This window comes from Miscanthus floridulus, chromosome 13, assembly GCF_019320115.1.
Source record: "Miscanthus floridulus cultivar M001 chromosome 13, ASM1932011v1, whole genome shotgun sequence".
NCBI lineage: Eukaryota > Viridiplantae > Streptophyta > Magnoliopsida > Poales > Poaceae > Miscanthus > Miscanthus floridulus.
In genome coordinates, this window is record NC_089592.1 from 22,680,041 (window position 1) to 22,706,293 (window position 26,253).

Sequence of the window (26,253 nt, forward strand, 5' to 3'; positions counted from 1 at the left end):
ATCAACAGTACATCACATATCTACAGGGACGCATCTTTGACCTAGAGTATGGCCCTGAAAGTGGTAACAGGGACAAGTCGGACGACGACAACAGCAATGATGCAGAGGAGGCACTATGCAATAATCCGTACTGCGAGTGCACGAACCATAAGAAGGACGGACCTCCTTCTCCACCGCCACCGCCACCGCCACCGCCACCACCACCGCCTCCGTCAACTGGAGGATACTATGGGGAAGGCGCAACTCAGTTCAATATGTGGGAGCATTATTAGGACCAACATTTGTTAGTCAATCCGAATGTGGAATGCTTGTATGAGTTGTTCTTTTCAATCTCGTAAGGCATGCTAGGTTTAATTTGCAACATGCCATTGTTAGTTTTTATGTGAGTGTGTTCCCTTTGTAATGTCTGTATCACTTGTTTCTTTCAATCCCCTAAGGCATGCTAGGTTTAGTTTGCGACATGCCATTGTTACTTTTGATGTGAGTGTAATCGTTGTGCCTCCGCTATTTCATAAATTGCAGTTTACCTACCTCTAAGTTTCATGTACCTGTCCACTGGTCTGAGCGTCCTATGTGGACGTCCAGAACCTCTAAGTTTCAGAATGAAGGGAGGAAGAAGAAGGGGCCTCGGCGCGGCCTAAAGGGTCCAGGCCTCGGCGTTGAGTCGGGTCACGCCGAGGTCTGGAGGCTCGGCGTTAAGTGATCCAACGCCGAGCTTCTGGGCCACCGTTCTTTGTTGGGCCGCCTGGGCCGCGCTCCGGATGGGGCCAGAGCTCGGCGCTGAGTCCGACCGCGCCGATGTTGGGTACTTGGCGTCGGCTGACACGACGCCGACGTCTCGGACCCACGCGCCAACGTGTCGACGACGACCCCGGTCTCCCGTGACGTGGCAGTACCTCGGCGTGGAGTGACACGACGCCGAGCCTCATATCTCGGCGTCATGTGCTAAGACGCCTAAAAATGATCTATTTTTAAAAATTGTTTTGGCGTTGGTATTTTTCTAAAAATTGTTTTCAAAAGAGACCAAAATACGAAAATTTCACTTACCGCCGCCGCCGCGCCCACTCGCGCCACCTGGCCATCGCCGCTTGACCACACTCGTCTAAGAAAAAAGATGACAGTTTCGCAAAATATTGCACAAAAAATCTCGCAATCTTTCTTTATGTTTCAGCCTGTTCGGAATCTAGTTACATCATAAAAAATACACCAAACGGTAACCAGCGGCAGCCTAAAACGCGGCTGAAACGCACAGCGATCACGCCCAATTCATGTATTCAAGCCATCTTGAAAATAGCCCGTTCAAATATTTTACAGCAAGCAATTCAGTCCTCATTAACACATATTTTTTTTTTAATTTTAATATTTTTTGGAAACTAATTTTAAATCTAACACACTGTTTTTTTTAAACTAACATTTTTTGCTGCGCATATTGCCCTGTTGCGGCCAAATACCTGTGGTATGGAATGCGAATGGGCATGGCCATGACCACCGGCAGCCACTGCCCCGTCTGCTTCGGTGGCATGCACCACGGCCAAGCCATCTTCACGGCCGAGTGCTCCCACACGTTCCACCTCCGCTGCGTCCCCGGGCGGGGCGTCTGCCCGGTCTGCAGCGCGCGCTGGCGCGTCGCCGCCCGACCTCGCCATCGGCTCCGTGTCCGAGTACGGCGACAACGACCCGGTCGAGCCGCTGCAGCCGGCGCGCGCCACGCTAGCCGGTGGCAGCCGCAATGCCGCACATGGCGCGTCTGGCAACGGGATGCTGGTGCTCAAGACGCACTGCAAGTACCCGTCGCTCGCCAAGGCCGCGGCGAGCGACGGGTTCGCGGTGCTCGTGCACGCCAAGGCGCCCGCGGCGACCGTGGTGGCGGAGTCGTCCTCGGCGCGCGCGCCGCTGGATCTCATGACGGTGCTCGACGTCAGCGGGAGCATGGAGGGCCACAAGCTGGAGCTGGTGAAGCGCGCCATGGGGTTCCTCATCGACAACCTCGGCTCCGGCGACCGCCTCAGCGTCGTCGCCTTCTCAGACGACGGGCGCCGTGTCATCCGGCTGACGCGCATGTCCGAGGACGGGAAGGCCGCGGCCAAGCGCGCGGTGGAGTCTCTCTCTAGCCTCGTCCGGCTCTACCAACATCCGCGACGGACTCGACGTGGCCGCTATGGTGCTCGACGGCCGCCAGCACAAGAACGCCGTCGCCAGCGTCATCCTCCTCTCTGACGGTCAAGACAACCAGAGCAGGCAGCATGCCGGCTTCCGTCCTTACAATAGATTCAACACGGCCAACACCTACGACGTCCTTGTGCCACCATCTATCAGGCCCACCGCCGGCAGCGACGACCGATGCGCGCCGGTGCACACGTTCGGGTTCGGCACCGACCACGACGCGGCGGCCATGCACTTCATCTCGGAGGTCACAGGCGGCACCTTCTCCTTCATCGAGAACCACGCCGTCACCCAGGACGTGTTCGCGCAGTGCATCGGCGGGCTCCTTTCCGTCGCCGTGCAGAAGGCGCGCATCTCCCTCGAGTGCCTGCATCCCGGCGTGCGCGTCCGGGAGGTCAAGTCCGGCAGCTACGACCTAAGAGAGCCGCATCGACGCGGAGGGCCACGCCGCCACGGTGGACGTCGGCGAGCTCTACGCGGACGAGGAGAGGCGCTTCCTGCTCTTCGTGGACGTGCCGTGGGCCTACTCCGTCGACGAGGTGGCCACGCGCCTGTTCAAAGTCAGGTGCACCTACCTCGACACCGCGACCGGGCAGTCGGTTGACGTGGCCGGCGAGGACGCCGTGGTCCTGCGGCCATTGGAGGCGCGGAAGTGGCGCCGTCCATGGAGGTCGAGCGGGAGCAGGTGCGCGTGGAGGCGGCGGAGGACATGGCTCTGGCGCGGGCCTCAGTCGAGCGCGGCGCCAACGCCGAGGCCGCGCGCATCCTCGACGCCCGCCGGGATCTGCTGAGCCGGTCGGCGCCGCGCCGGAGCTGTCCGGCGACCCGTTGTGCAAGGCGCTGGTGGCCGAGCTGCGCGAGCTGAGCCGGCGCGTGTCCGACGACGAGGGAGTATCGGGAGAGGGGCCGCGCGTGCTTCCTTGCCGGCATGAGGTTCGCAGGCGCAGCAGCGCGGCTCCTCGGTGCGGCTCAATGTTGACACGCCGAGGGCTCGGTAGGGGGCACATGTTCGTCCGTGTTCGCAACCCCGGCGATGCAGAAGATGGAGATGCTATCCAAGCTGTGGCGTGAGCAGAACGAGAACCAGGAGCAGGCACCGCCGCCGCCGCTGCAACAGCCGGAGAATGGGAGCACGGCCGTTCCTCTTCATTCGCGCCTAGAGGCAAGGTTGGCGTCGGCCATCCCTCGTCTCAGCATGTTGAGGAAATACCGCCGTCTTGTGCCACTCAAGCCGTCAAGCGCTAAGCTTGTGCTAATTTGTCATGGCTGACACATGGCAGCATATGAATAATCTGGTGAAATGATTATGTTTCGTTAGGTTCAATAATTTGTTATTTAATTTTTGGATGGATATTTAATAAATAGAATTGCTCTATTTGGATGCCAAAAAAAAAGTTTATTCTGTCAAGGGATGAATGGCTTGTCTCGAAAAAGAACGGCTTTAAGTTCTAGCAGAGCTTTGGTTTGAGGTGAAGTCTAGAATTTGTTTAAGGCCATGTTCGGTTGCTGGGGTTCTGGTCCCCAGGCAGATTTAATCCCTGCCGGGATTGAGTTGATCCCTGTGCATCACTCATTCCCTTTGTGGTTTAGTTCCCTGCTATTTGCACTCATTCCCCGCCTCCAATTCTTGTTCGGTTGAGCTGTCTTAGTCAAACTGACACGTTGGTTTCAGCTGGAGAATTCGTTTCTCAAAATACATGTTAACTTCCTGATTGTACGTATGGCATATTTGTAGTTTGAGTACTGCCTCCAATCAAACTGAACTTGCAACAATTAAACTAGATGTCGGACTGCAACTTATGAAAAACTGACGACAACGAACACAGCAAAATAGAAACTGAGTCAAACATGCAAGGAATATTTATAAAAGTGCACCCAGATTACAAGTTGATGCCATACCAGGGAACGCTTGAAATTAAAACATATTTGGTTCTGGACATGACCTGAACAAAATAATCTGTAATCCTATGCAGCAAAACCATTTGCACATCAATATAGTTAAGCCAGCTAGACAATCTGAACTACTCTTGAGGTCTGTACGCTAGCCCGTGCATACATAGTCAAATTTAATACACCCCGTTCGCTTGATCGTTTATGTGGCTTATAAGCCGACTGATGGCTGATAAGCATGGCTGATACGATCAAGCGAACAGGATTGCAATTCTCACGACGATTACAACCCAAAGTTGAGATTAGTCTGATGTCTTAAATATAAGACAGGGCACTTGATGATTCTGACGCTAGCACCTTTGTAAGGTGGAGTTTCTCTGAATCTGTTGCCCCATCATTGTAGGTAGCAACAGGACACCAAAAGCAACGAGCTGCACAGGTAAACAACATTAATTGGCAAGTGATAACCACAATCAAGTTCAGCGAAAAGGGAGGCCGGATGATAGGTACAAACAGCATACGAAGCACTTAAGTGTAAGGATAAAAAAACAGCATTGGTAGAAGATCAGATGATATCTAGCCAACAACCCAACAACTTACAATGCCAGTGAAGCCATGGGTTCATCAAGCCAGAACATATCCACAAATCCAAATTAACATTCTTGAGCACATCAGGTAGATTTCATTGACAAGCAGATGTAATGTATATAGGTCTAGTGTAGTGAGAAATTACAGTACAGTACCAACACTAAAATATAGAAAACAAATCATTTCATCAAACTCATCCTACAGAAAATGTGTAGACATGCCAAAACCTAAGAAGTTGTGGCGTGTTCAAAGTGATAACCAGGAATTACAATGGCAAAAGAGAAATACCTATAATAAGCAGAGTCAGAAAAGCTGTTCTTCTTACACGCAGTTCCTTTTATTAGTTGGCAAGTGATAACCACAATCAAGTTCCATTTATTTACATGAGCTCCTTAATTGCTTCAGGTAAAAATACAGTTTGATGCACTACAGCAAATAGTAATTTTCTAGATATATCGCAATGAGTCGCCTTTAAAGATCCAGCGAGATCTTCTTTTATTAACACAGATTAGAATACTTTCCTTTCTCAACCAATACAGCAAAAAAATTGACATATAAAGAAGCTTAGACCTGAATCTAACCATCTATAAGGAGATAACAGTCAACAAGTTAAAATTAATAGTGAAACAGAGATGACATATTTACATACTTCCAGAAAATAGTGAAACAGAGATGACATATTTACATAAAGGGTGTACCCAGTGCAGAGAGCTCCCGTTCTGTGCGGGGTCTGGGGAAGGGTGTCAGTGGCGAGCCTTACCCTCGCCTGTGCAATGCGAGGAGACCACGACTCGAACCCAGGACCTTCCGGTCACAGGCTTGCACCAGGCCTGCCCTTCAGATGACATATTTACATACTTCCAGAAAATAGGATGATCGAAAACAGGATCTGCACATTGCAACACTAGCTAGCTATCTCTTGTTAATACAAACAGGTCTGCACATTGCAATGCTAGCAAGCAATCTCCTGTTAATACAAACAGGATCTGCACATCTACAGAATGTCAAAGTCAAAAAACAGGATATCCTGTTACAGAACTAGTAGAGTATATTAGTTATGGCTTGGCTGCAGTCACCTGAATTCTTTCTTCATGGCATGTATGACAGACTAAAAAGACTAGTGGCATGGCCTCTTCAGAATGCATTCACAAGAAAGCAACAAAGACAGGCTTCTATACAGGCGCACTTGCTATATCGAATGATGTTACGGCCCTGTTTGGCATATGCCACAATAATCAGTACCAGACTTTTTTTCAGAGGTAGACACATAGCCCCCTTGCTAGGTTAAACTGAATGTATCTCAACAAAAGACAAGATTCACTTCATCTTCATGCAAGCCGAGCAGTGCAGAACAAGCATGCAACCTTCGATTAAGAGAAGTAGGAGGGCACTAGTCCCAGGACAACACATTTATGGCAATGCAAGATCACAGTGCCAACCCACATAATTGCAATATGTTCTGTATAAAAAGAACAAGAACCAAATCAAGAACCCTAAATGCCCTATCATTCAACTGAACTAGAGATTGGGGAAGAAGCTTACTGGTGAGAAGGCAGGCGTTGAAGGAGATCTACGTCGTAGAGAAGAGTTCAGCGTCCGTGACGCCGGCCCCGTCGCCAGCGCGTCGTGCCGCCGCCGCCGCTTGCGTGCGCTCCGCCGTTCCCCTGATGCGCTTTCGCGTGCGCACGCGGGGATTTCTCCCACGCCACCTCTGGCCGGGCTCAGTTCCCGGGCCGGGGTAAGAGGATTAGGCCGGGATGGACCGGGCTAGGAACCCCGCGTGGACTAACCGAACACGAATTCTATCATGGGCCGGGATTAAATCCACGCCGGGCTGATCCACGGGGATTGGGCCCCGAATCCGGCCGGGAATATGCTAAAGGAACAAGGCCTAAAAGGGTTCATAGCCTAGTGATTGTGGCTTATGACAAGCTCACAAGCACCTCCAGCACCTTGGACTCATAAAACAAAACTTTATTGGCAACCCTTAAAATGGTAGCAGGACAACAGACTAAGGCCCTTCACATTGTGTCGCCTAAGTAGTGCCTAGAAAAGAGAGAATTGGAGCATGATAGTGTGCTTCGGCACGGCAGGTTCTCATCAGAGCTTCGTGGATCGTGGCTATGGCCATGGCCATGGAGCTCCAACGATACCCTACTGCACCCGCGGCGGTCTCCTCCTCGCCCCTCCCACCGATGCCTCCTGCGTGCCACCATCAATGGCCATAGTTGTCCCTGCCTGCCTGGCCACCTCCCTCGCCGCCAACTTTGGTGACCTCACCCCTCCCGTCTTACCCTTCCCCACTGCCAGGCCAGAGTTCCTCCCCCCGGGCCCCTTGTATTGTAACTTTATTCCAACACATGGTAATATTTGCGGTCACACAACTGTATATTTTTGCACAGATGGTGTTATTTGTGCTCGCGACATTTTAGTTTTTGCGTTCACACAAACAACACGAAGCATCAATAAAATAAAATGCTGCTAACAATGGGCCTGTTCGCTTAAACTTATCAGCTAGAATCTATAGTATTTTTCCTCTCACAACAAATCAGCTTTAACTAGCTTATTAGCCGACTTTAATACTAGCCAATCAGGCCCAATATTTCATGGAAAGAGAAGAGAATCTCCAACGCCGGCATGTCCTTTCATTCATGAAAGCAACTGTAGCGTGAAGCCGGGAGGAGACGAACAGGACTTAGGGCATGTTCGGTTGTGGACCAACCTGGCCTGGATTCAATCCGGCCCGTTTCTCTCTAGAATGTGTGTTTAGTTAGCCCACTCTAGGATTGTGGAAGCAAGTTAGCCTACTCCAGGATTGTTGAAGTACGTGAGCGTGGCTCACGGGAATCAAGCCGCTACTCTTGGGTAGTGGAACAAATCCCTGTAGAGGCTACGTGCAGTAGAACGTGCAGACACTACGGCAGCGGAATGAATTCCTGTGGAGGTTACCTGCACCTCAGTGATCTCCCCGCTCGTGGCTGTGTGGATCGGTTCCACTCGGGGAATTAATCCCCAGCAACCGAACATGCCCTTAGGAGGCAGTGATTTCTGGTGAAGCCAGTTTTGGCTCCAGCTAGGAGCAGTTTGCACAGTACTCCCTCCCTCCCCCTTTTTCACCGTTGTTCTTATTTTCCGAAAAATCAAACATGCTCAATTTTAACCAAATATATACAACAAAATATTAATATTTATTGTACATAATTAGTGTCATTAGATGGATCGTTGAATCTTTTTTCATAACAAACTTTTGACCGGTACATATACTATAGCAACACTTAAAAAGGGGCAGAGGAAGTAGTGGTGAAGGCGGGGCTGGGATGAGGGAGCCGCGCCACCAAGCAGGCCGGCCCTTACATGACTGAGCAATTATCGGATGATTCTTCATACTCAACCATTGGCTGCGAGAGCTCGTTCAGGGCCCTACTGCCCTTTTTATTTATCCCCACCTCCAAGAGCTGGGCGTGCCCTAACTTCCTGCGGAGGGCGCTGACCAATGTGATCGGGTCAACGCCGTTACCGACCACCTCCAGCCAGTCCCTGGCATCGCCTGTGAGAGCCACCGATTCCACCCCTGCCCCAGATGCAATGTTTGTGACCCATTCTTCCAACACTAACAGATAGGAGACTAACGTGGTACGGGAGTGCTATTATGCGTACCTCCACACCGGGCCGCCAGTGCCACGGCCTTAGCCCGGCTCTTATAGTCCTGCATGCTCACCTTGATCACGATCTTTTGCTGCAAAAAAAAACGGACAAGAAGAAGAATCAGGAAATCTAACGCGACCGCATATTGTCAAAATCAAGAGACACGTAAACTATGGTTTAGTAAAAATGTTTAAAAGATACTACAGTTTAAATAATACTAATTACAACACTACATGGTTTGTTATACCCGTGACTTTCCAAACTAAAGTGCTTTGGAAAACTATAGTAGTTTTCCATGCCGCTATAAAAACTTTGCATAGAAACATAGCTTTGGTTTCCAACTCTACACCTATGATGCGATCTACAGATCTGTAGCTGAACATTTTAATTTAAAGCAACTTTGATGTAGAAAAAGTGGCTACAAAGTTCAGCTCTAAATACTATTTTTCCATTTTTTATGTCTAAAAAATGCTATGAATATCAGATATTATCTATAACCACTTTGTGGTCATCAAAATGGCCTTAAGTTAAAAGTAGTCATCTACAAAGTTGTAGATTGTGTCAACTGCTACAATTTTAGTATAGTTATTTTCATCTTAGATTATATGAAAGAGTTGCAACTTTTTCAAGAAATCACCTGTGGATGGACTATTTTTCGCCAAACGATATGGCAAAGATTAAATGTATTTTACGTCTTCACTATACTGGTATTAGAATTTAGAAATGAAGATGTATCTAGCATCTGCATAAGCACAGACCAGTTTTATTACAAAGTTCTCAGCTATCCAGCTGATCAAAAGGGGAATCTTGACTGAGGATATGTCCGATTTTCATTGTTTCAATTGGGAAAAATACATTTTCATTACTTGATATTATATCTAAAACTTCATCAATCCTTAAATTATTTTTGTAGTTGCCAGAGTAAATGATATTAAGAAAAATTCCCAACTCTTAATCCACCACCAACATGAAATTATTCTAACAAGTTTCTCGTCACAAATTTAGTGTCCCACACATTGATGTCCCTTAAAGTATTGACCAGCCTCACAGCCCAGTCCAATTTACCATCACACATCGGTGTTTCTTAGCACTGACAAACCTCACACAGCTCACCAAGCCTTAACAACCTTAAGTTTCCAAACAGCCTAGGAGACTATAGCTGGGATGTGGTACCACTGTTGGCTCAAATGGGGAGAGACCATTATGCACCCCAAGGGTTATCCCAAGACGAGAGAAACTCCCCTACTATTGTTGGATCCAATCTCCCTCCACAACCAATGTAGGATTATTCCAACATCATTCATACTGATTTGGGTATACTGTAAAAGTCTCAACAGTTCAAAGCTGGAACTCAATGGCTCACTGCCACATATATAATGAAGGAAATAATATGTCCATAGTCTTTTCAGATTTTTTAGTTCAAAACGATATTGAATTACCTTTCTACTCTTTCTAGCCTACAACAACAACAACAAAGCCTTTAAGTCCCAAACAAGTTGGGGTAGGCTAGAGTTGAAACCCAACAGAAACAATCAAGGTTCAGGCACGTGAATAGCTGTCTTCCAAGCACTCCTATCTAAGGCTAAGTCATTGGGTATATTCCATCCTTTCAAGTCTCCTTTTATTGCCTCTACCCAAGTCAACTTTGGTCTTCCTCTGCCTCTCTTCACGTTACTATCCTGACTTAGGATTCCACTACGCACCGGTGCATCTGGAGGTCTCCATTGCACATGTCCAAACCATCTCAACCGGTGTTGGACAAGCTTTTCTTCAATTGGTGCTACCCCTAATCTCTCACGTATATCATCGTTCCGAACTCGATCCCTTCTTGTATGACCGCAAATCCAACGCAACATACGCATTTCCGCGACACTTAGCTGTTGAATATGTCGTCTTTTCGTAGGCCAACATTCTGCACCATATAACATAGCAGGTCTAATCGCCATCCTATAAAACTTGTCTTTTAGCTTCTGTGGTACCCTTTTGTCACATAGGACACCAGATGCTTGCCGCCACTTCATCCACCCTGCTTTGATTCTATGGCTAACATCTTCATCAATATCCCCGTCCCTCTGTAGCATTGATCCTAAATATCGAAAAGTATCCTTCCTAGGCACTACTTGACCTTCCAAACTAACATCTTCCTCCTCCCGAGTAGTAGTGCCGAAGTCACATCTCATATACTCAGTTTTAGTTCTACTAAGTCTAAAACCTTTGGACTCCAAAGTCTCCCGCCATAACTCCAGTTTCTGATTCACTCCTGTCCGGCTTTCATCAACTAGCACTACATCGTCCGCGAAAAGCATACACCAAGGGATGTCTCCTTGTATGTCCCTTGTGACCTCATCCATCACTAAAGCAAACAAATAAGGGCTCAAAGCTGACCCTTGATGTAGTCCTATCCTAATCGGGAAGTCATCCGTGTCTCCATCACTTGTTCGAACTCTAGTCACAACATTGTTGTACATGTCCTTAATGAGCCTTTCTAGCCTACACCAGAATTTTTCAAACTTATATGCGAGCACCAGGAATCTCTCACCTCAAAATACTTAAGTAGGGGAGAACTCACCTTTAAACCTTGTGGTACCTTGCCAGCCTTTTCTTTCTCAACAGACGATGGCTTCATCCACCAACCCAGATCAAAGAAAAATGAAAATTGAGATGTACTGAATGAAGTTTAGAAAAGTTAATGGTAGCATGCTATTATCCATGAGTAAGCTTACCTTTGCTACAGGCATCGCAATCTTCCTTTTATACACCTTATCAATTTCTGTTTCAGCAAGGATATCCATTATGACCTCTGTATTTGGCCTCATTGCTAGGTCAGTGTTCAAGCAAGCTATGCTTATCCAAGCACACGCTCTTACTTGATACAAGAGTGTGTTTGTCACTGAACCATCCATGGTCAGTCTCTGCCTCCATATATCAAGTACCTATGAAACCGCAATGTTTAGGATTTGACTAAAGTATATACGAGCCACATGTACATCAATGCTAGAATAAATTAGATGTGCTTTAGCATGCAGTGTCTACTGTCTTCATCTAGGCAGGTTACATAAATCGTTCTTACATAATCAGTTGGCGAAGATTCTTTTTGTCCTGTTAGTATCTCTGTGATTATAACCCCAAGACTATATATGTCCGACTTGAATGAGATATTTCCAAGAAAGAATTCCGGTGCCAAATATCCTCTGCAAAAAAATCATATATTACATGTGAACAAGTTTCATACGTAAACAAAGAAAAATAACATGCATCAAGAGGTCAAGCTAGCTTACACCGATCCATCAAGATATGATTTAGTATCCAAGAATACTTCATATGGTGTCCAAGTAATCTTTGGTATCATGTTATCATCCAGCAGTATATTGGCAGGTTTAAGATCTAAATGTAATAAAACCTTTGCGTGAATATAGCGTAAGCCCTCACAGATCCCCTTGATTATTTGATACCGCACTTTCCATTCAAGTCCACAAGATGTATCTAAAAAGGAAACAAATGATAGTGGGCAGAGATTTAGTTTTCAAATGTTTTAAAAAATCTTTTCTCGTACCAGAGACAATGAAACAAAATAAGTAATTTGTCATTTGAATTGCATTTCAATTTTCTAGATCCAGGGGTGTCCCATCAGTGAAGACCATCACAATTATCACCACTACATGCTACGACCAGTGTGATGGATCAACATTGATTTTACATAGGATTCAGAAAATTTCATCAGGATTGCGTGATGTGTCTCAATCAAAGAGTAGGCAGTATACTGGACCAAGTTCTAGAAAAAAAGTGACAGTCAATATCAATAATTAGGAAAGACTTATATCAATGACCATTAATTTCAGCTAACACCAAGGATAACTAGTCCATCTTTTTAGTGAGGTATTTGTGATAGTTTTACTACAAGAAACCCTGTCACAACAAGCAAGCTCTGTCGCTATCTTGTGGTTGTGTTTTGTTATGTATGCAGCACCAAGTTTGTTCCTGTAGGCTCTGGTGGTCTCAGTTGGGTGGCCTATTGTGTTTGTGGATGTAGAGATCGAATTTTGTGGGTTTGCTTTGTTGTGAGTGGTATTAGCAGGGATTCCTTTCACTTGATTATTTCTCCCTTCTTAATGAATGATATGCATCTCTCCTACGTGTCCGAGAAAAAAAAAAGTTTATCTTATCATACCAGAAAGATAGTTGTCAAGCCTTCCTTTGCTTAAATATTCGAAACAGAGCAGTCTTTCGCATTTGTCAGCCACAATAGTTGTTCCCTCCTTTTCAAACTGCCTTTCTTCTCTATAAGAACTGTAGCCTAAAAATCTTACAATATTTCGGTGTTGAGCCATCATCATCATTTTATTAACCTCCTGATGAAACTTGCCGTCATCAGTATCCCCAGTGAAAAGCCTCTGCACAGCAACGCTCCGCAGGATGCCCTGTTTAATTTCACTAGGTGCTTTGTTAGCATGGGCTTGAGCCTTACATAAAGTTCAGCTTTGCTATGCAAAACAAAATTACCTTGTACATTTCTGTACATAGATTAGTATCAACCTTGCGCTCACTAGAAAAATTTTCAGTGATGAACTGTAGAAGTCGATATGATAGATGACTCGGCTTCTTGCTTCCCTCAAGTATACACTCCAGGACATTAAGTTCCATATATATATCATCAATTCTGAGTTAACAACATATTTTTGCACGAGATCAGAAAAATATAAAAAGAAACTTGCTTCCAGAATAAAGCAAAGTTTCCTTAAGTAAATGGGACAAATGGATGAGGTTAACCAGTTTTTGGGAAAAAAAACTTAAATGCCGCGATAAGTGTTATTTGGTATTCTGATTGGGGCTATAGCTCAGTTTTGGTATCGGCACCCTTAGTGCTAGATCGTTCAAAAACAAGTTTAGTCATCCTAGCTCTATTTTTTCACACATTGGTTATTTATTTGTGTATTTTTAAAAGCAACGTCATACTGGACCAGTAAAGAACCCATTACCATTACAAAATAAGTTACAGCGGTTGAGTTTCAACTCTAAATAGCCAATGATGTATAGTTGGGAAATCTTGGTTGATGTTGCTTCTTTGTTAAATTGCCACATGGAAATGTGCAAACAACTGTTAAACTTAGTCAGAATGCTAATACACTGTGAGAAGGACCTGTTTGGTGGAGCTAATCTTGCTTCAAATTCTATACTGAAAGTTTTTCTAGGGCAAAACATTCCATGGATGAAAATGATTCTTTTGGGTAAATACCGTGGAGAAAATGATCCTGTGTGACAAGTTAATGGAGAGAAGCTATTTTTCAGCTCCTAGAACTTCAGTTCATTTTAGAGAATTATACTTCACAGAATCTGGCAGAGTTCCTCTTAGAATCAACCAGGGAGCTACTCTAGAAGCACTGCCACACATATCGTAATCCCATAGGGATACTAGGCCCCTATATGTAGGGCTGGACGAAAAGCTCACAACTCGGTAGCTCGCTCGACTCGGCTCGTTAGTGGCTCGGCTCAGGTCTTAACGAGCCAGCTTGAGCTAGCTCGCAAGCCAAACGAACCAGGCCTGTTACCATAGATGGCTGGGCCAGCAGGCTGCAGGCAGCAGCAGCCGGAAGCCCCACAGGCCTCATCCCACTCCCAGCCCAATTAGCCAGCCCACCATACAAAGGTACAAACCCTAACTCCCCCACTGTCCCACACCGATCCCAGCCGCCACGGCATCGGTTCGGTGCATCTGTGCATGTGTGTCGGCTATATGACCCCTCTTCTCTCTGCCCCTGCTTGCCAACAAAGGTACACATCCAACAGAGAGACCATATTAAGGCAGGCAGTTTTCCAACATCCATCTACTTTCCTTCGATATAGCAGATGGTTTTTTTTTCATATTAAAAATATAATAATTGTAGAAACAAAAACTGCTTTTGGTGAATCCAAAATTTTGATATATGAAACACAGAGTGCTTCAGATCCTTCGAAGATCACATAGATCATAGACGGTAGAACTAGAATGTGTGTACCTGGAATTTTCTCGAAGAGTTTGCATGGACAATGCCTGGAATCTTTGTACAACCTGCAACTCAGAATATAAAACAAAATTCCTATGGTATACCTCATATTAAATTAAAATAAAGGAAGGGTAAATTAAAACAAACATATTATGTAAATTCTATTAGCAATATACAGTGTCAACACTTATATGGCTGAGATGGTAACTTTTAGGCAGTATAGCTTGCCAATAGTTTGGCGTTTGACAAAGGTGTCAAGAACAGTATTTTGGTGGCAAATTATTCATGCTTTTACTAATTTTTAGAATACGCATGAGAGTTGTGTATCTTTCCAACATTACATTTGTTTGGACCTCAGTTTGATCTCACAGCTAATGTAACTATGCTATAATTACTGCCTCTCTGTCTTTTTCCCCCCTCGAACACGCATGAGAGCTATGTATCATTATATTAAGAAGAAAAAGGGGATGAGCCCTTACGACCCGCCCGCCCACACAGCAGGTCAATGGATTGACATTTAAAAGTATTTAATTTTATGATTTTGTTGCTAAAAATGTTGTAGGATAGAAGGAATTAAGAGTTAGATGTTAGTTCTGGACCGTGCCAAATCAGGCCACATTTTTTTGAGATCAAAGGTTACATGATTGCATGATGGCTTGAATAATAATACCTGATATAATGACGATTCAGGGTCATTTCTGGGCTCTCGAATAACTGTAGGATCCTTTAGAATCATTGTCTCTGTCTCATTCAGCTTCTGAATTATCTCATCTATAGTAGGCCTGTTATGTGGATTACTGTCGATACAAATTTGCGCAAGTTCAATGCATACCTTCTTTTGTGAGCAGTCTACATCTATGTTTTCCTGCCACTGCAAAATTCAAACATATAGTAATCAGGAGAGAACATATATATGATGTTAAAACATTAAGGAGAAGTCAATACATGATAGGTACTTCAAGTTAAATATCGATAACTTCTTTTGTTTTAAGGAAATGAGATATTTTTTTCTCGAATACGCAAGAGCAAGAAATGAGATATTGATGTGGATAGTAACTCGCTATTAAGGCCTAAGATAGGTTGCTGTGCATGGACTGCTAAAATTTGATGTCAACAAGGTACTACAAAGATTTAACAAATTATACTTACATTTTCAATATTACCACCATTACGCCCTGTTAATATGTTTATCATTATAATGCCCAAACTGAATATATCAGCCTTGGCTGATATTTGCTGCTTATCTATGAGTTCTGGTGCAAGATAGCCCCTGAATACAATGAGATAGTTTGAAGGATCACAATATAAAGCTAACTTCACATATTTGACTTCAAAGTCTCAAAGATATGACTTACGGTGTTCCAAAAATGTTTTTAGTAACCATCACAGATTGTTCTCCATCGTCAATGCACCTTGACACACCAAAATCTGTTATTTTTGGCTCCATGTGAGCACCCAGCAGCACATTTGATGGTTTGAGATCCAAATGATAAATGCGCTTTTGATGAAGATGTTGCAAACCCTGGAAAATTCCTGTAATTATTTGATAACGCACATCCCATTCATATCCATGAGTTTTTCCTGCATAAGTGAATAAAAAGCAAAAAAATGCTTAATGCTAGTAACAGTACATATGTAATGTCAAATTACAACAAAAAGGGCGTACCCAGTGCAGAGAGCTCCCGCTCTATGCAGGATCTGAGGAAGGGTGTCAGTGGCAAGCCTTACCCTCGCCTGTGCAATGCGAGGAGACCGCGACTCGAACCTGGGACCTTCCGGTTAGGCGGTAAGACTCTACCGCTTACACCAGGCCCGCCCTTCCATAATAAAAAAAATTCAAATCCCAAGTATCTAAGATGATTTGAGTACATACTCAAAGATTTAAAAAATATTCCAAATGGATAGTGTGCATATTTGGGGCATGATAAAACTTTGCTATTTGACCACATTTCCCATGCCGATCAGGTGAATGGATAACAGAAATCACGAGGTTTTCAAGTACAGATGGGGATGAATATCGTAGCAAATTTTATACCTTCAAGATAATATTTAAGGCTTCCATTAGGTACATACTCAAAGCAGAGTAACCTTTGTTGTTCCTCAACAATCCTAAGTTTTCCTTCTACTTCCATTACTTCACATTGCATATTTACACAATAAGCTAGAAATCTTGCAATATTTTTGTGCTTTGCCTTCTTTAAACAGGCAACTTCGCCCAAAAATAGCTTATTATCGAAATCCTTCCATGGGTAAAGCTTTTTCACGGCAACCATCCCATTTCGAAGACCCCCCTGTTTCATATGACATGAAATCGTGCCTGATTCAAGCAATTGTTTGAAACTACAATTTGCAGAGCAATCAAGAACTAAGCATACCAGGTAAACAACTCCAAACCCACCATCACCAATCACTTGAGCAAAGTTTTTTGTAATATGTCTTATAGCTGCATATGATATCTTGATCAGCTCTGCGCATTCATCAATAAGTATGCGCTCGAGGTCTTCAACTTCACTTGTCAGATCATTCATTTCTGTACATCACAATGTCCTGTCAAATAAGACTGGTTAAAATACATTTCTTTCCAAGGATACATTCCCTCTTAAAGAATATATGATTATTCCAACTAGGGAGATCTGGTCGCCTGGGTGCAACTGAGTTGAATGTGCCAGGCAGCTTACTAGGACCTGAACCAAATAAATCACAGGCAAACTGCAGGCAATCCGTAGTCCACCGCCCAGGCAAGATGTACCCATGAGCATAAAATCATGGATCGGCACCAGGAATTGCAGGAAGCCAATTCAATTCGACCTCTACTCTGAATGCCAAAGTTGGTAAGAAGAAAGAGAGAATAGAAAACGGGGGATGCGCTCTCACCTTGCGGCATCAGATCGGCGAAATCGTGGAATTGGTGCCGAAGAGGATTGAGGGGATTGATGGGGAAGAAAGAAACCTTCAGCCAAATAAATCGAGCACCAGACCAACACGGCCGTAGCAGTAAAGATTCAGCCGAGGGAAAATGCTTTGGTGGCCAGATCTGCAAGCTCGAGTTCCATTGCTACGGTTGTGCTGCAGTCGGCTAGTCGCCCATTTCTAGGCTTCTAGCGTGGTCGACTGAACAGTCAACAGTATCAACACCGTCTACACCCCGTAGCCCGTAGGCCGTACCAACGACCGCGCGTGGATGGAACTGCGCCACGCGGACGCACGTACTTAGCGCCTTACACGTACTCCTTTCATTTTTCTTTCTATTTCTATATATACTAGGTAGCAAGTCAACTAAATTTTTTTTACTAAAAATACACGGATCGCACGATAAGATAACAATACTGTTAAATTAAATACCGACGTCAAAGTGACATTTAATTCAAAAAGCAAAGTTCGTGAAATTAACACAATCACGGAGAGCACGACGTCGCAGGCTCACAAACTCTATTGTATAGACTTTTTCGTGATACGGCTAAGATAATATTTTATATCGGCAAAAAGAATTCTACGATATTAATTTCTTTCATGCGCCAATAAATCCATGAATAAGTTCCACTGCATCTTCATATAATCATGTACACACATGTTCGAATATATATGTAAATAGGTTCGTGCCCGTGCGTTGCTACGGAACAGCTAAACTTTTTATACTAAAAACACACGGATCACACGATAAGATAACAATACTATAAAAGTATATGACCGACGTTAAAGTGACAATTAATCCAAAAAGCTAAGTTCGTGAAATTTACACAGTCACAGAGAGCATGGCGTCGCAGGCTCACAAACTCTACTATATAGATCTTTCCGTGATGCGGCTAAGATCATTTTTTATACCGGTAAGAACAGATTTCCGATATTTTGTGCGCCAATAAATCCACGAATAAGTTCCACCACATCTCCATACCATCTTGTACACGGCGCTGGCAAGTGAATTAGCCACAACTTATGTAATTAGTTTTATAATTAGCTCATGTTTAGTCCTCCTAATTGATATCTAAAAATTCAATGTGACAGGGACTAAAGTTTAGTCCTGGGATCCAAACACCCCCCTAACTCTCAACTTATGTTGGCTGCTCACTTGCACCACCATGACTTTTTGTCTGCACATATATACTATAATGCCAGAACGTCTAAGATGATCTTTAAGGTTGCCATTTGTGTATGCTGTAGGATTGAGATGCTTTGCACTGATCCATGAGGGTGTCCATGAGAGTCGAAATTTTTGATGCCATTATGATGTCTAAGCTTACCAATCAGACACAGACGAACTTGATTGTTAAAATATTTTCAACACTGCTTTCATATACCCCCCTCTGTCCCAAAATAGAATTCATTCTCGTTTTCCAAGAAGTCAACTTTTTTTTAACTTCGACCAATTATAATACAGGTATTTTTTTACATGCATGTGGCCTCAGGAGTCGACCAATTGATTATTAAATGTTGCATGTATTTTTTACAAACCTAGTCAAAGTTAAGAAAGTTTGACATGCACATATCCCATAACGACTTATATTTTGGGGCAGAGGAAGTATATGCTAATGGGAGTAGTCAACTGAAAGTCGTGATGAACACAGCAATACTTTCATATTATATGCTAATTGGAGCACGAAGAAACGTAGGGGAATGGACCTATATATGAATGGTGGGAATATTCGTTTAGGAAATTGCAGAAGGTTCACCAGTCTCACCATGTATAACCTGCACATATTTTATTTGGCTCCACTGATGTTCTCAAGGAGCAGCCACTTTTTAATTTCAGGTCTGTATGCTGGAAACACTAAAATTAAGGGCCAACCTCATTGAGTCGTCTTGCTTATCTTTGCCAATTGTTTTCTTTCATGCATGATTATTGTTTTCTTTTATGCATATAGCCTCAGGTGATCGATTTGTTTCATTCGAAGCAGGCTAGGATCGCAGGGATGGCAGTTTCTTTTTCTATCGCGCGGGGTATCGCATGGCCGGAAGGGAGGAGCGAGCACGAAAAAACGCAGGGGAATGGACCTATATATGAATGGTGGGAATATTCGTTTAGAAAATTGTAGAAGGTTCACCAGTCTCACCATGTATAACATGCACATCTTTTATTTGGCACCACTGATGTTCTCAAGGAGCAGCCACTTTTTAATTTCAGGTCTGCATGCTGGAAACACTAAAATTAAGGGCCAACCTCATTGAGTCGTCTTGCTTGATCTTTGCCAATTGTTTCCTTCCATGCATGATTATTGTTTTCTTTCATGCATGTGGCCTCAGGTGATTGATTTGTTTCCTTCAAAGCAGGCGGGGATCGCAGGGATGGTAGTTTCTTTTTCTATCGCGCAGGGTATCGTATGGTCGGAAGAGATGAGTCTTACTTGATCTTTGTCAATTGTTTCCTTCCATGTATGATTATTGTTTCCTTACATGCATGTGGCATCAGGTGATCGATTTGTTTCCTTCAAAGCAGACGGGGATCGTAGGGATGGCAGTTTATTTTTCCATCGTGCGGGATATCGCATGGCCGGAAAGGAGGAGCGATCCCAAAAAAAAATCACACAAAAAATAGTCTTACTTTTAGTCTTTCTAGTTGTAGAAGAATCAGGCTACCATAGCACACAAAAGCAATAAAACAGATATAATCATTGTAATAACAAAATATTTAGTGGAAAAAACCCTCTCGGAGCCATCGTAAAACCTCCGTAAAAATACGACATAGAGTCATCGAAAATTTTGAAACGATGCATCTATATCTATACATATATACATATATCTACCCCATCTTTGTATGTATAGAAACATACGCACCATATTGAACAGGGATAATTTCTTCCTCTACTTGTTTCGTCGGTCGTTTCACTCCCACATTCACATGAGTGACCGAGTCCACGTGCCACACATCCATTAGGGGTCTGTTTTAGACCGCTTCATCAACTTTGCTCCACAAATTTTACCGTAAAGCAGCTTCACAAAAAATGTGGAGCTTCGGGAGCATCCTTTTAGGTGCTCTCACAACTCCATATTTTTTCATAGAGCAGAGCATATGGAGCTGGCACCTATTTGGCTGAAAAACGTAAAGCAGAGCTGAAAAACGTGAAACGAAGCCGTCCCAAATAGGCTCTAGATATGGTACAATACCCTTCGTATTGGACTCCAATATTATACGTTATTGTCCATGCTAATCACGTAGGGCTCGATCGCCCTATTCGTTTGGGCTGGTTTGGCTGATAAGCCATGACTGAAAATACTGTTGACTGATTTTGTGTGATAGAAAAATACTATTCGTTGGCTAATAAGCCATGACTTAACACGACCAAGCGAAATGGCTGGATGAGGGCATGTCCATGTAGGTAACGATGCCACTGGATAACCAATGTCCATACCCAAACCTGGACCCATGCTGTTTGGGGAGGGTATGGATTATCCATTTGATTGTGGGTATAGGTAGAATTATAGAGGTATTATCCATTTAATCTACATGCTCCGGCTGCAGAGCTGAGCGGAGCTCATCGCCTCTGCCTAGAAGCTAGCGGAAGGTGAGAGAGGGACGTGTGACTGTAGAGGTCGTCCATGGCCACTTCACAACCGCACATGGAGGAGGCGCGTACACCAAGCACGGCCTGCTGTCCACATGCTCGGCCATGGGCGGCGGCAGCATCGTCATGCAGAAGCTCCCTCGTCATACTCATGGTGGTCATGGCCACTTCACCCTGGCGCCCGTGCCCCAGCAGCCGTGTAGCTCGACCCGCCGATGCCCTCCAACCAATCTGCGGTGACTGCGCACGGGAGCGAACGAGCGCCGCGCCGACCGGGGCTGTGGTCGCAGCCGTGCCGGCGGAGGGCGATGCTCCGGCTGGCAAACGAGAGTTAGCTGTCGACGGGAGAAGGAAGAAACGATCCCAGCAAAGTCTCTTACCCATTGGATAATCCACACCCAATGGACATTACCCTTATGGGTAATCGAGGATGGATAATTAACGGATATGGGTACGGGTGACCCCGAAGCTTCCCCACCGGCATCGTTACATGTAGGGCATGGCCATAGTAGCTAGAAAGCCCAAACATTGCAGCTTATAAAAGGTTAGATATAGATTCATGCCATTATAAATATATTGTGTTTTTAAGATCTGTCACTATTACTCGTTATATAGAAAACATGGTACTATAATTCAGTGCCTATTTGAACCAAGCCATTTTATACGTCTCCAATAATGTTAGCCTCACGTGCAAACATATATATATGTACCATTGTACACTTTAATGTGGTCTAAAATACCCTGGTCCTTACTCTCTCTCTCTCTCCACCTCACTTAGTGGGCCCAGCGTCATCCGCTTTATCTCTCCCTAATCCATCTTCGGTCTTGTTTGGTTACTCAGGCCACTTTGCCTCGCCTCGTCCACGCTAGCCAGTCTTGCCTTTGCTGGCCTAAGCGAGCCAGAACCGCTCTCCCGAGGAAGCAATCCCAAAGCTCACCAGCTTAGATCCCGAGGTAACCTCGCCCAACAACCAAACACGGGTCCCCGCCAGTTTCCTCGCTCAGCGAGGCGAGGCGACCTCAGGCAAACAAACCAAACGCCCCCTTCTTCCTCGCTTTCTCTGTGTAGCCTAGGTTGGCCACGACTTCACGGGCGCACCAGTCCCGCCACCTAGATGCACTATGCCGGCCACGTGTCCTCACTGCGCCACCCCCCGGCTCCTCGCTATGCTGCCCACGCGGCCTTGCTACGCTGCTCCACGGCACCACCCACCGAGCTCGCCGACAGAACCTATGCACCGCACATCCGTCGGCCTTGCGCTCGCCACCCCCACGGGTCTATACACTCGTGGCCGGACACGCTCACACGCTTCGCCTACGCCACCCTCGCAGCCGTGATACTTGACCTTCTCGCTTTTCAATGGACTTGTCTTTTCTCCCACTATACCTTTCTATCTTCGGTCCTGCCAGTGCCCAGACGCCCATGAGTCCCACCGCGGCAACATTCGCACAATACTGTTGAAATATTTGTGCAACACGAAAAATATTCTGTTGCAGCATCCGTAACATCGCAACATCCCGCAACATGACCAGCTTTGTTGTTGCAACATCCACAACATTGCAACATCCGCACCACTTGCAACATGTGTTTGATAGAACTTCAACATGCGCCTGAACATATGAAAACATATGTAACATATAGCTGCAACATACAATATACGTTGCTCGACAGCTCCTTGGCGTGGCGGCACACGATGACGGCTCGCCCTCGCTGGCGAGCTCTCCAGCGGATCCAGCAGCGCAGAGGTCCCCTGTGGCCCCAGCGACGCGCAAGAGCTCCTCCTTGCCGACGCGCAGACTCGCCGCGGCTGTGTGGCGATGGATGTGTGCAGAACCGCCCGAATTAACACACTTTCGGAGGCGCTCGTCTTCCACTAGACACTCAGCACCCCAAAAGTGAGCTACATCGGACCGTTCTGTCGAGCACATCCCATGGGAGAACTCGAAACAATCCACGATTTACATCTAGGATCCAATAAAGAGTACGAGTTTATAATACTTAGTCCATTTCATACAACAAAGAGTTCTTGGAAATTATTTATTATAATACCAGAGTTCAGAGTGCGATAATTAAATAGTGGATTAAAATGAACATCTAGCGGAAACGATAGAAGGATCCGTCTGTGCCCATCAGAAGAATCCTCCACACAAGAGCTACTCCTCAAGCTGCACCTGCAACAGGGATAAAATAAACCTTAAGTACACAATGTACTCGCAAAACTTATCTAACTAAAGGGAATAGTTTTTCGACTCCAAGGGGTATGATAGGCAATATGGTTTACTATTTCCTTTTTGTTTGCAAAAAGCATTACTAATAGTACGTCCTTAAGATCATGTTTTATTAGCAGTCATGATTACATCATTAGCTAATCATTCTAAGTAAGCACATGTTCTACTTTCAAGCAAGGGTTGAGCAATCAGAACCATTTCACCATCTTTCATCTTCCAGTTCTTACTATGGTGCTAGACCATAGCCAAGTCGTACCGTCTCAAGGAAACGGCAATTCACGAACCAATATATCACAGCTGGGTACCCCAAAACACACGCCTTGCTTGTACCCTAGGCACAAACGAGACCAGCCCATTCCACTCCTATCAAGAGGTCTAGATCCCTGTTCAAACTTGGACTCCAAGCCCCACTCTCGAGACCTGGTCTCAACATGGTGCTTAGACCTCTACCTTTCCCCGTCTCCAATCAGTCGGTTCGGAAAGAGTCAGAACCCATGACAAGAGCGTAATGAGCCTTCCCACTCCCATAAGCAAGTATGTGCTCCGGATAATAAGTCTATGACCTGACTACCATCCACAGCAACAGACGGTCCTTAATCGACACGGACAGGAAAAACAGTGTAACCAAGTTATGCCCGTTGGCCGCGGGACACAGCTTGTTACACCCACCAATATCCAATAACATATCCCTGCCCGATCTCTATTTTTCTTTTCATTATTTTATTATAAGAGTAATAATAATCACCTATTATGAGCAACGGTAGTGTCGGGTACCTTAGAATGGGGTACCCCAAGCAAAACATCAAATGGGTTGCCCAAGTCCCATCTGATGATAATAAAAGCAAAGAGGTAAGTCGTGGGCCCCTCACCCGCCACGACCAAGCCCACTGGGCCCTCCCCCTGCTCGCCTCGAGCCTCAAGCAGGGGGTCTCGGCATCCTGGCGCCAACTCCGCTTCGCGCGAGGCTCCCCAGGGAAGGCCTCGACAAGGGACGCCGTCTCCGCCTCGCCCGAGGCTCTCCACGGAAGGCCTCGGCAGGAGGCGCATTCTGCGTATCGCGCGAGGCCTCTCGCGCGAAGCCTCGGCAAGGAGCCTGATCTCCGTCTCGCTCGAGGCCCCATTCTCTGTGTCGCTCGAGGCCGGCTCGTCCGCGGTCCGTCGCCCCCCGCCTCGGCCGACCCTCCCGACAGCGCGTCACGTCTCATTAATGCTTTCAACCACTCCCGTGATCTCAGCTGGACAGCGGCTCAACATCACAGAAAGATCGACGCGACCCGAAGTCGCATCAGCACCATACCAGCCGGGACAGGGCACGGCGGGGATTACCGGCCACTGTGTCCCAACACTGTGACCACGATCAGCACCTGGGACAGGATATGGCGGGGGTTACTGGCCACTGTGTCCTACCACTGTGTCCACGATCAGCCGCCCGCTCAAGGCCTCGGCACTGTACACCAAGGCCTCGGCACTGTACACCAGGGCCTCGGCGATATTGGGGTCCGTGCTTGCCGAGACCCCCCACCGCAGTACCAGCCTCGGCCCCGACCAAGTTTCGGCCTCGTGCATAGTCCGTCCACAGCGGCTTACGGTCGCCGCCACGTCCACTCCGAGGCATTCCTGGGGCTCCCACGACGCATAGGATCTGATGGGACGACCACGCCGCCCCAGTACTCCAAGGATGGACCACTCCGACAACCACGCCGCCACAGGAATAGGCCACAGGGCTTGGACAAGCCATCCCTGTCGGCACGACGCCGCATAGTAATACATGTACTGCCCTTGTCCTCCCTTCAACTATAAAAGGAGAGGACTTGGGCCACTTAGAGGGGGGAACACCAGAAAACACACACGCACACATTCCAGCCGCTTGAGAGCAACGTCTCAGACGGCCCACACGACACCCTGCCAAGACCTGGGGCTAGCTCCCTCTCTCCCTTAGCTTGTAACCCCCTACTGCGAGCACTTCGGTGCAAGGAATACAAGTTCGATCTCTCAGACTGGACGTAGGGCGCCGATTGCCTGAACCAGTATAAACCTTGTGTCTCTTTGCATCACCATCTGGTTCGGGAGCACGTAGAACAAATTCACTAGTTGGCTAAGGACCCCCCCGGTCTGGTACATCGACAGTTGGCGCGCCAGGTAGGGGCGCTGCGTGTCAGTTTCGTCATCCTAGCAGGTTCCGGATGGCAGACCCCGTACGACCATTGCGTCTCGGTACCGTAGTTTGGTTCGGGAGCCTAGAGTTCATGTCTCTAGGGCATGAGTATGACATGGTACTCCTCACTCCTCGAGCCCCACCGTCCGATGATGAAGTTACGCACCGGCAGCCCAGGCGCAGGCGGCGCCCGAGCGGCCGCTCTCGCCGCGCTTGCCAGGCATGACACGAGCAAGACCACCCCGACGCTACGCGAATCTAGGGCGGCATGCCACTCCCTGCCGATATCCTACGACCAGCTATTGGTACGGGGTCCCTGGCTGGGGACCTGTCTGGCCTGAGCTTGGACAAAGGAAAATCACCGGTGGCCCGCGATGATGCCCAGTCGTCAAGCTCCGCTCCACCACTCCCTGGAGAACTGACCCCGGTGGAGCAGAATCTGGCGATGGCACCATCCCCATACCCCTTTGGGTTGAGAAATGCCACCGTTTCTTATGCCTACACCTACGCTGCCGCTCGTGAGGATCCCTCAGAGCGCTGCCAGCGCTTCGGTCTCGACCTAAGCACCCACGCCGACTCCTCGGATGAGGACAAGGCGTGGCCCGGAGTGGATTTCTCCGGGCTCCACGACCCTGGGATTTTGCGCCAGTTCTTGGCCGCAAGCGACTACTGCTTCGGTTACTCCGACTCCGACGACAAAGGCACTTACGACCCCACTCACGAGTGTTTCCACGTCGGGCTCGGGATGCCGAGGGCAGGCGAAGAGGATGAGGGGGCAAGTAGCCGCTCCCCACTCCATCCAGGGGCGAGCGCCGTCACGCCCCCACGCAATGTCCTGCCTGCCGCATGAAATGAGAACGTTGCTCTTGCACGACCTCAGCGCCCAGACCTAGAGCAGCTCCGTGAGCTCTAGGCCAAGGTCGAGCAAGACCAACTCCTTCTACAGCAGCTTCGAGACTCTCTCGAATAGGAACAGCGAGGCCACAGCGAAGGTGGGGGAGCCCGACGAAGAGCCCGCGATGTGCATCACCGCATCCATGACGACGAAGGGAGCGAGCAACCCCCAGTCTTCAATCGTGCCAGCCAGAACGTCGCGGCTGCGGCA

At 46.6% G+C, this 26,253-nt stretch overlaps 1 protein-coding gene, 1 long non-coding RNA gene and 1 pseudogene across 2 annotated transcripts; 1 reads left to right on the forward strand and 2 right to left on the reverse strand.

Moving 5' to 3' along the window:
• The first annotated feature begins 1,475 nt into the window (after window positions 1-1,475).
• On the forward strand, window positions 1,476-3,387 carry LOC136498900 (E3 ubiquitin-protein ligase WAV3-like; annotated as a pseudogene).
• A 621-nt stretch (window positions 3,388-4,008) lies between these two features.
• LOC136502016 (uncharacterized) lies at window positions 4,009-6,379 on the reverse strand. Its single transcript, XR_010770396.1, has 2 exons — window positions 6,184-6,379; window positions 4,009-4,484 (listed from the first exon to the last, which is right to left on the reverse strand). It is a non-coding gene; the product is annotated as an uncharacterized lncRNA (long non-coding RNA).
• A 1,483-nt stretch (window positions 6,380-7,862) lies between these two features.
• On the reverse strand, window positions 7,863-17,267 carry LOC136501755 (uncharacterized). Its single transcript, XM_066497291.1, has 15 exons — window positions 17,142-17,267; window positions 16,643-16,814; window positions 16,303-16,558; window positions 15,623-15,848; window positions 15,417-15,537; window positions 14,938-15,138; window positions 14,280-14,332; window positions 12,787-12,943; window positions 12,455-12,704; window positions 11,565-11,769; window positions 11,357-11,477; window positions 11,010-11,219; window positions 10,856-10,906; window positions 8,299-8,377; window positions 7,863-8,212 (listed from the first exon to the last, which is right to left on the reverse strand). The coding sequence occupies exons 2-15, from the start codon at window positions 16,793-16,795 to the stop codon at window positions 7,992-7,994; spliced, it is 2,304 nt and encodes a 767-aa protein (XP_066353388.1). The 5' UTR covers window positions 16,796-16,814; window positions 17,142-17,267; the 3' UTR covers window positions 7,863-7,991.
• Between the last annotated feature and the right edge of the window lie 8,986 nt (window positions 17,268-26,253).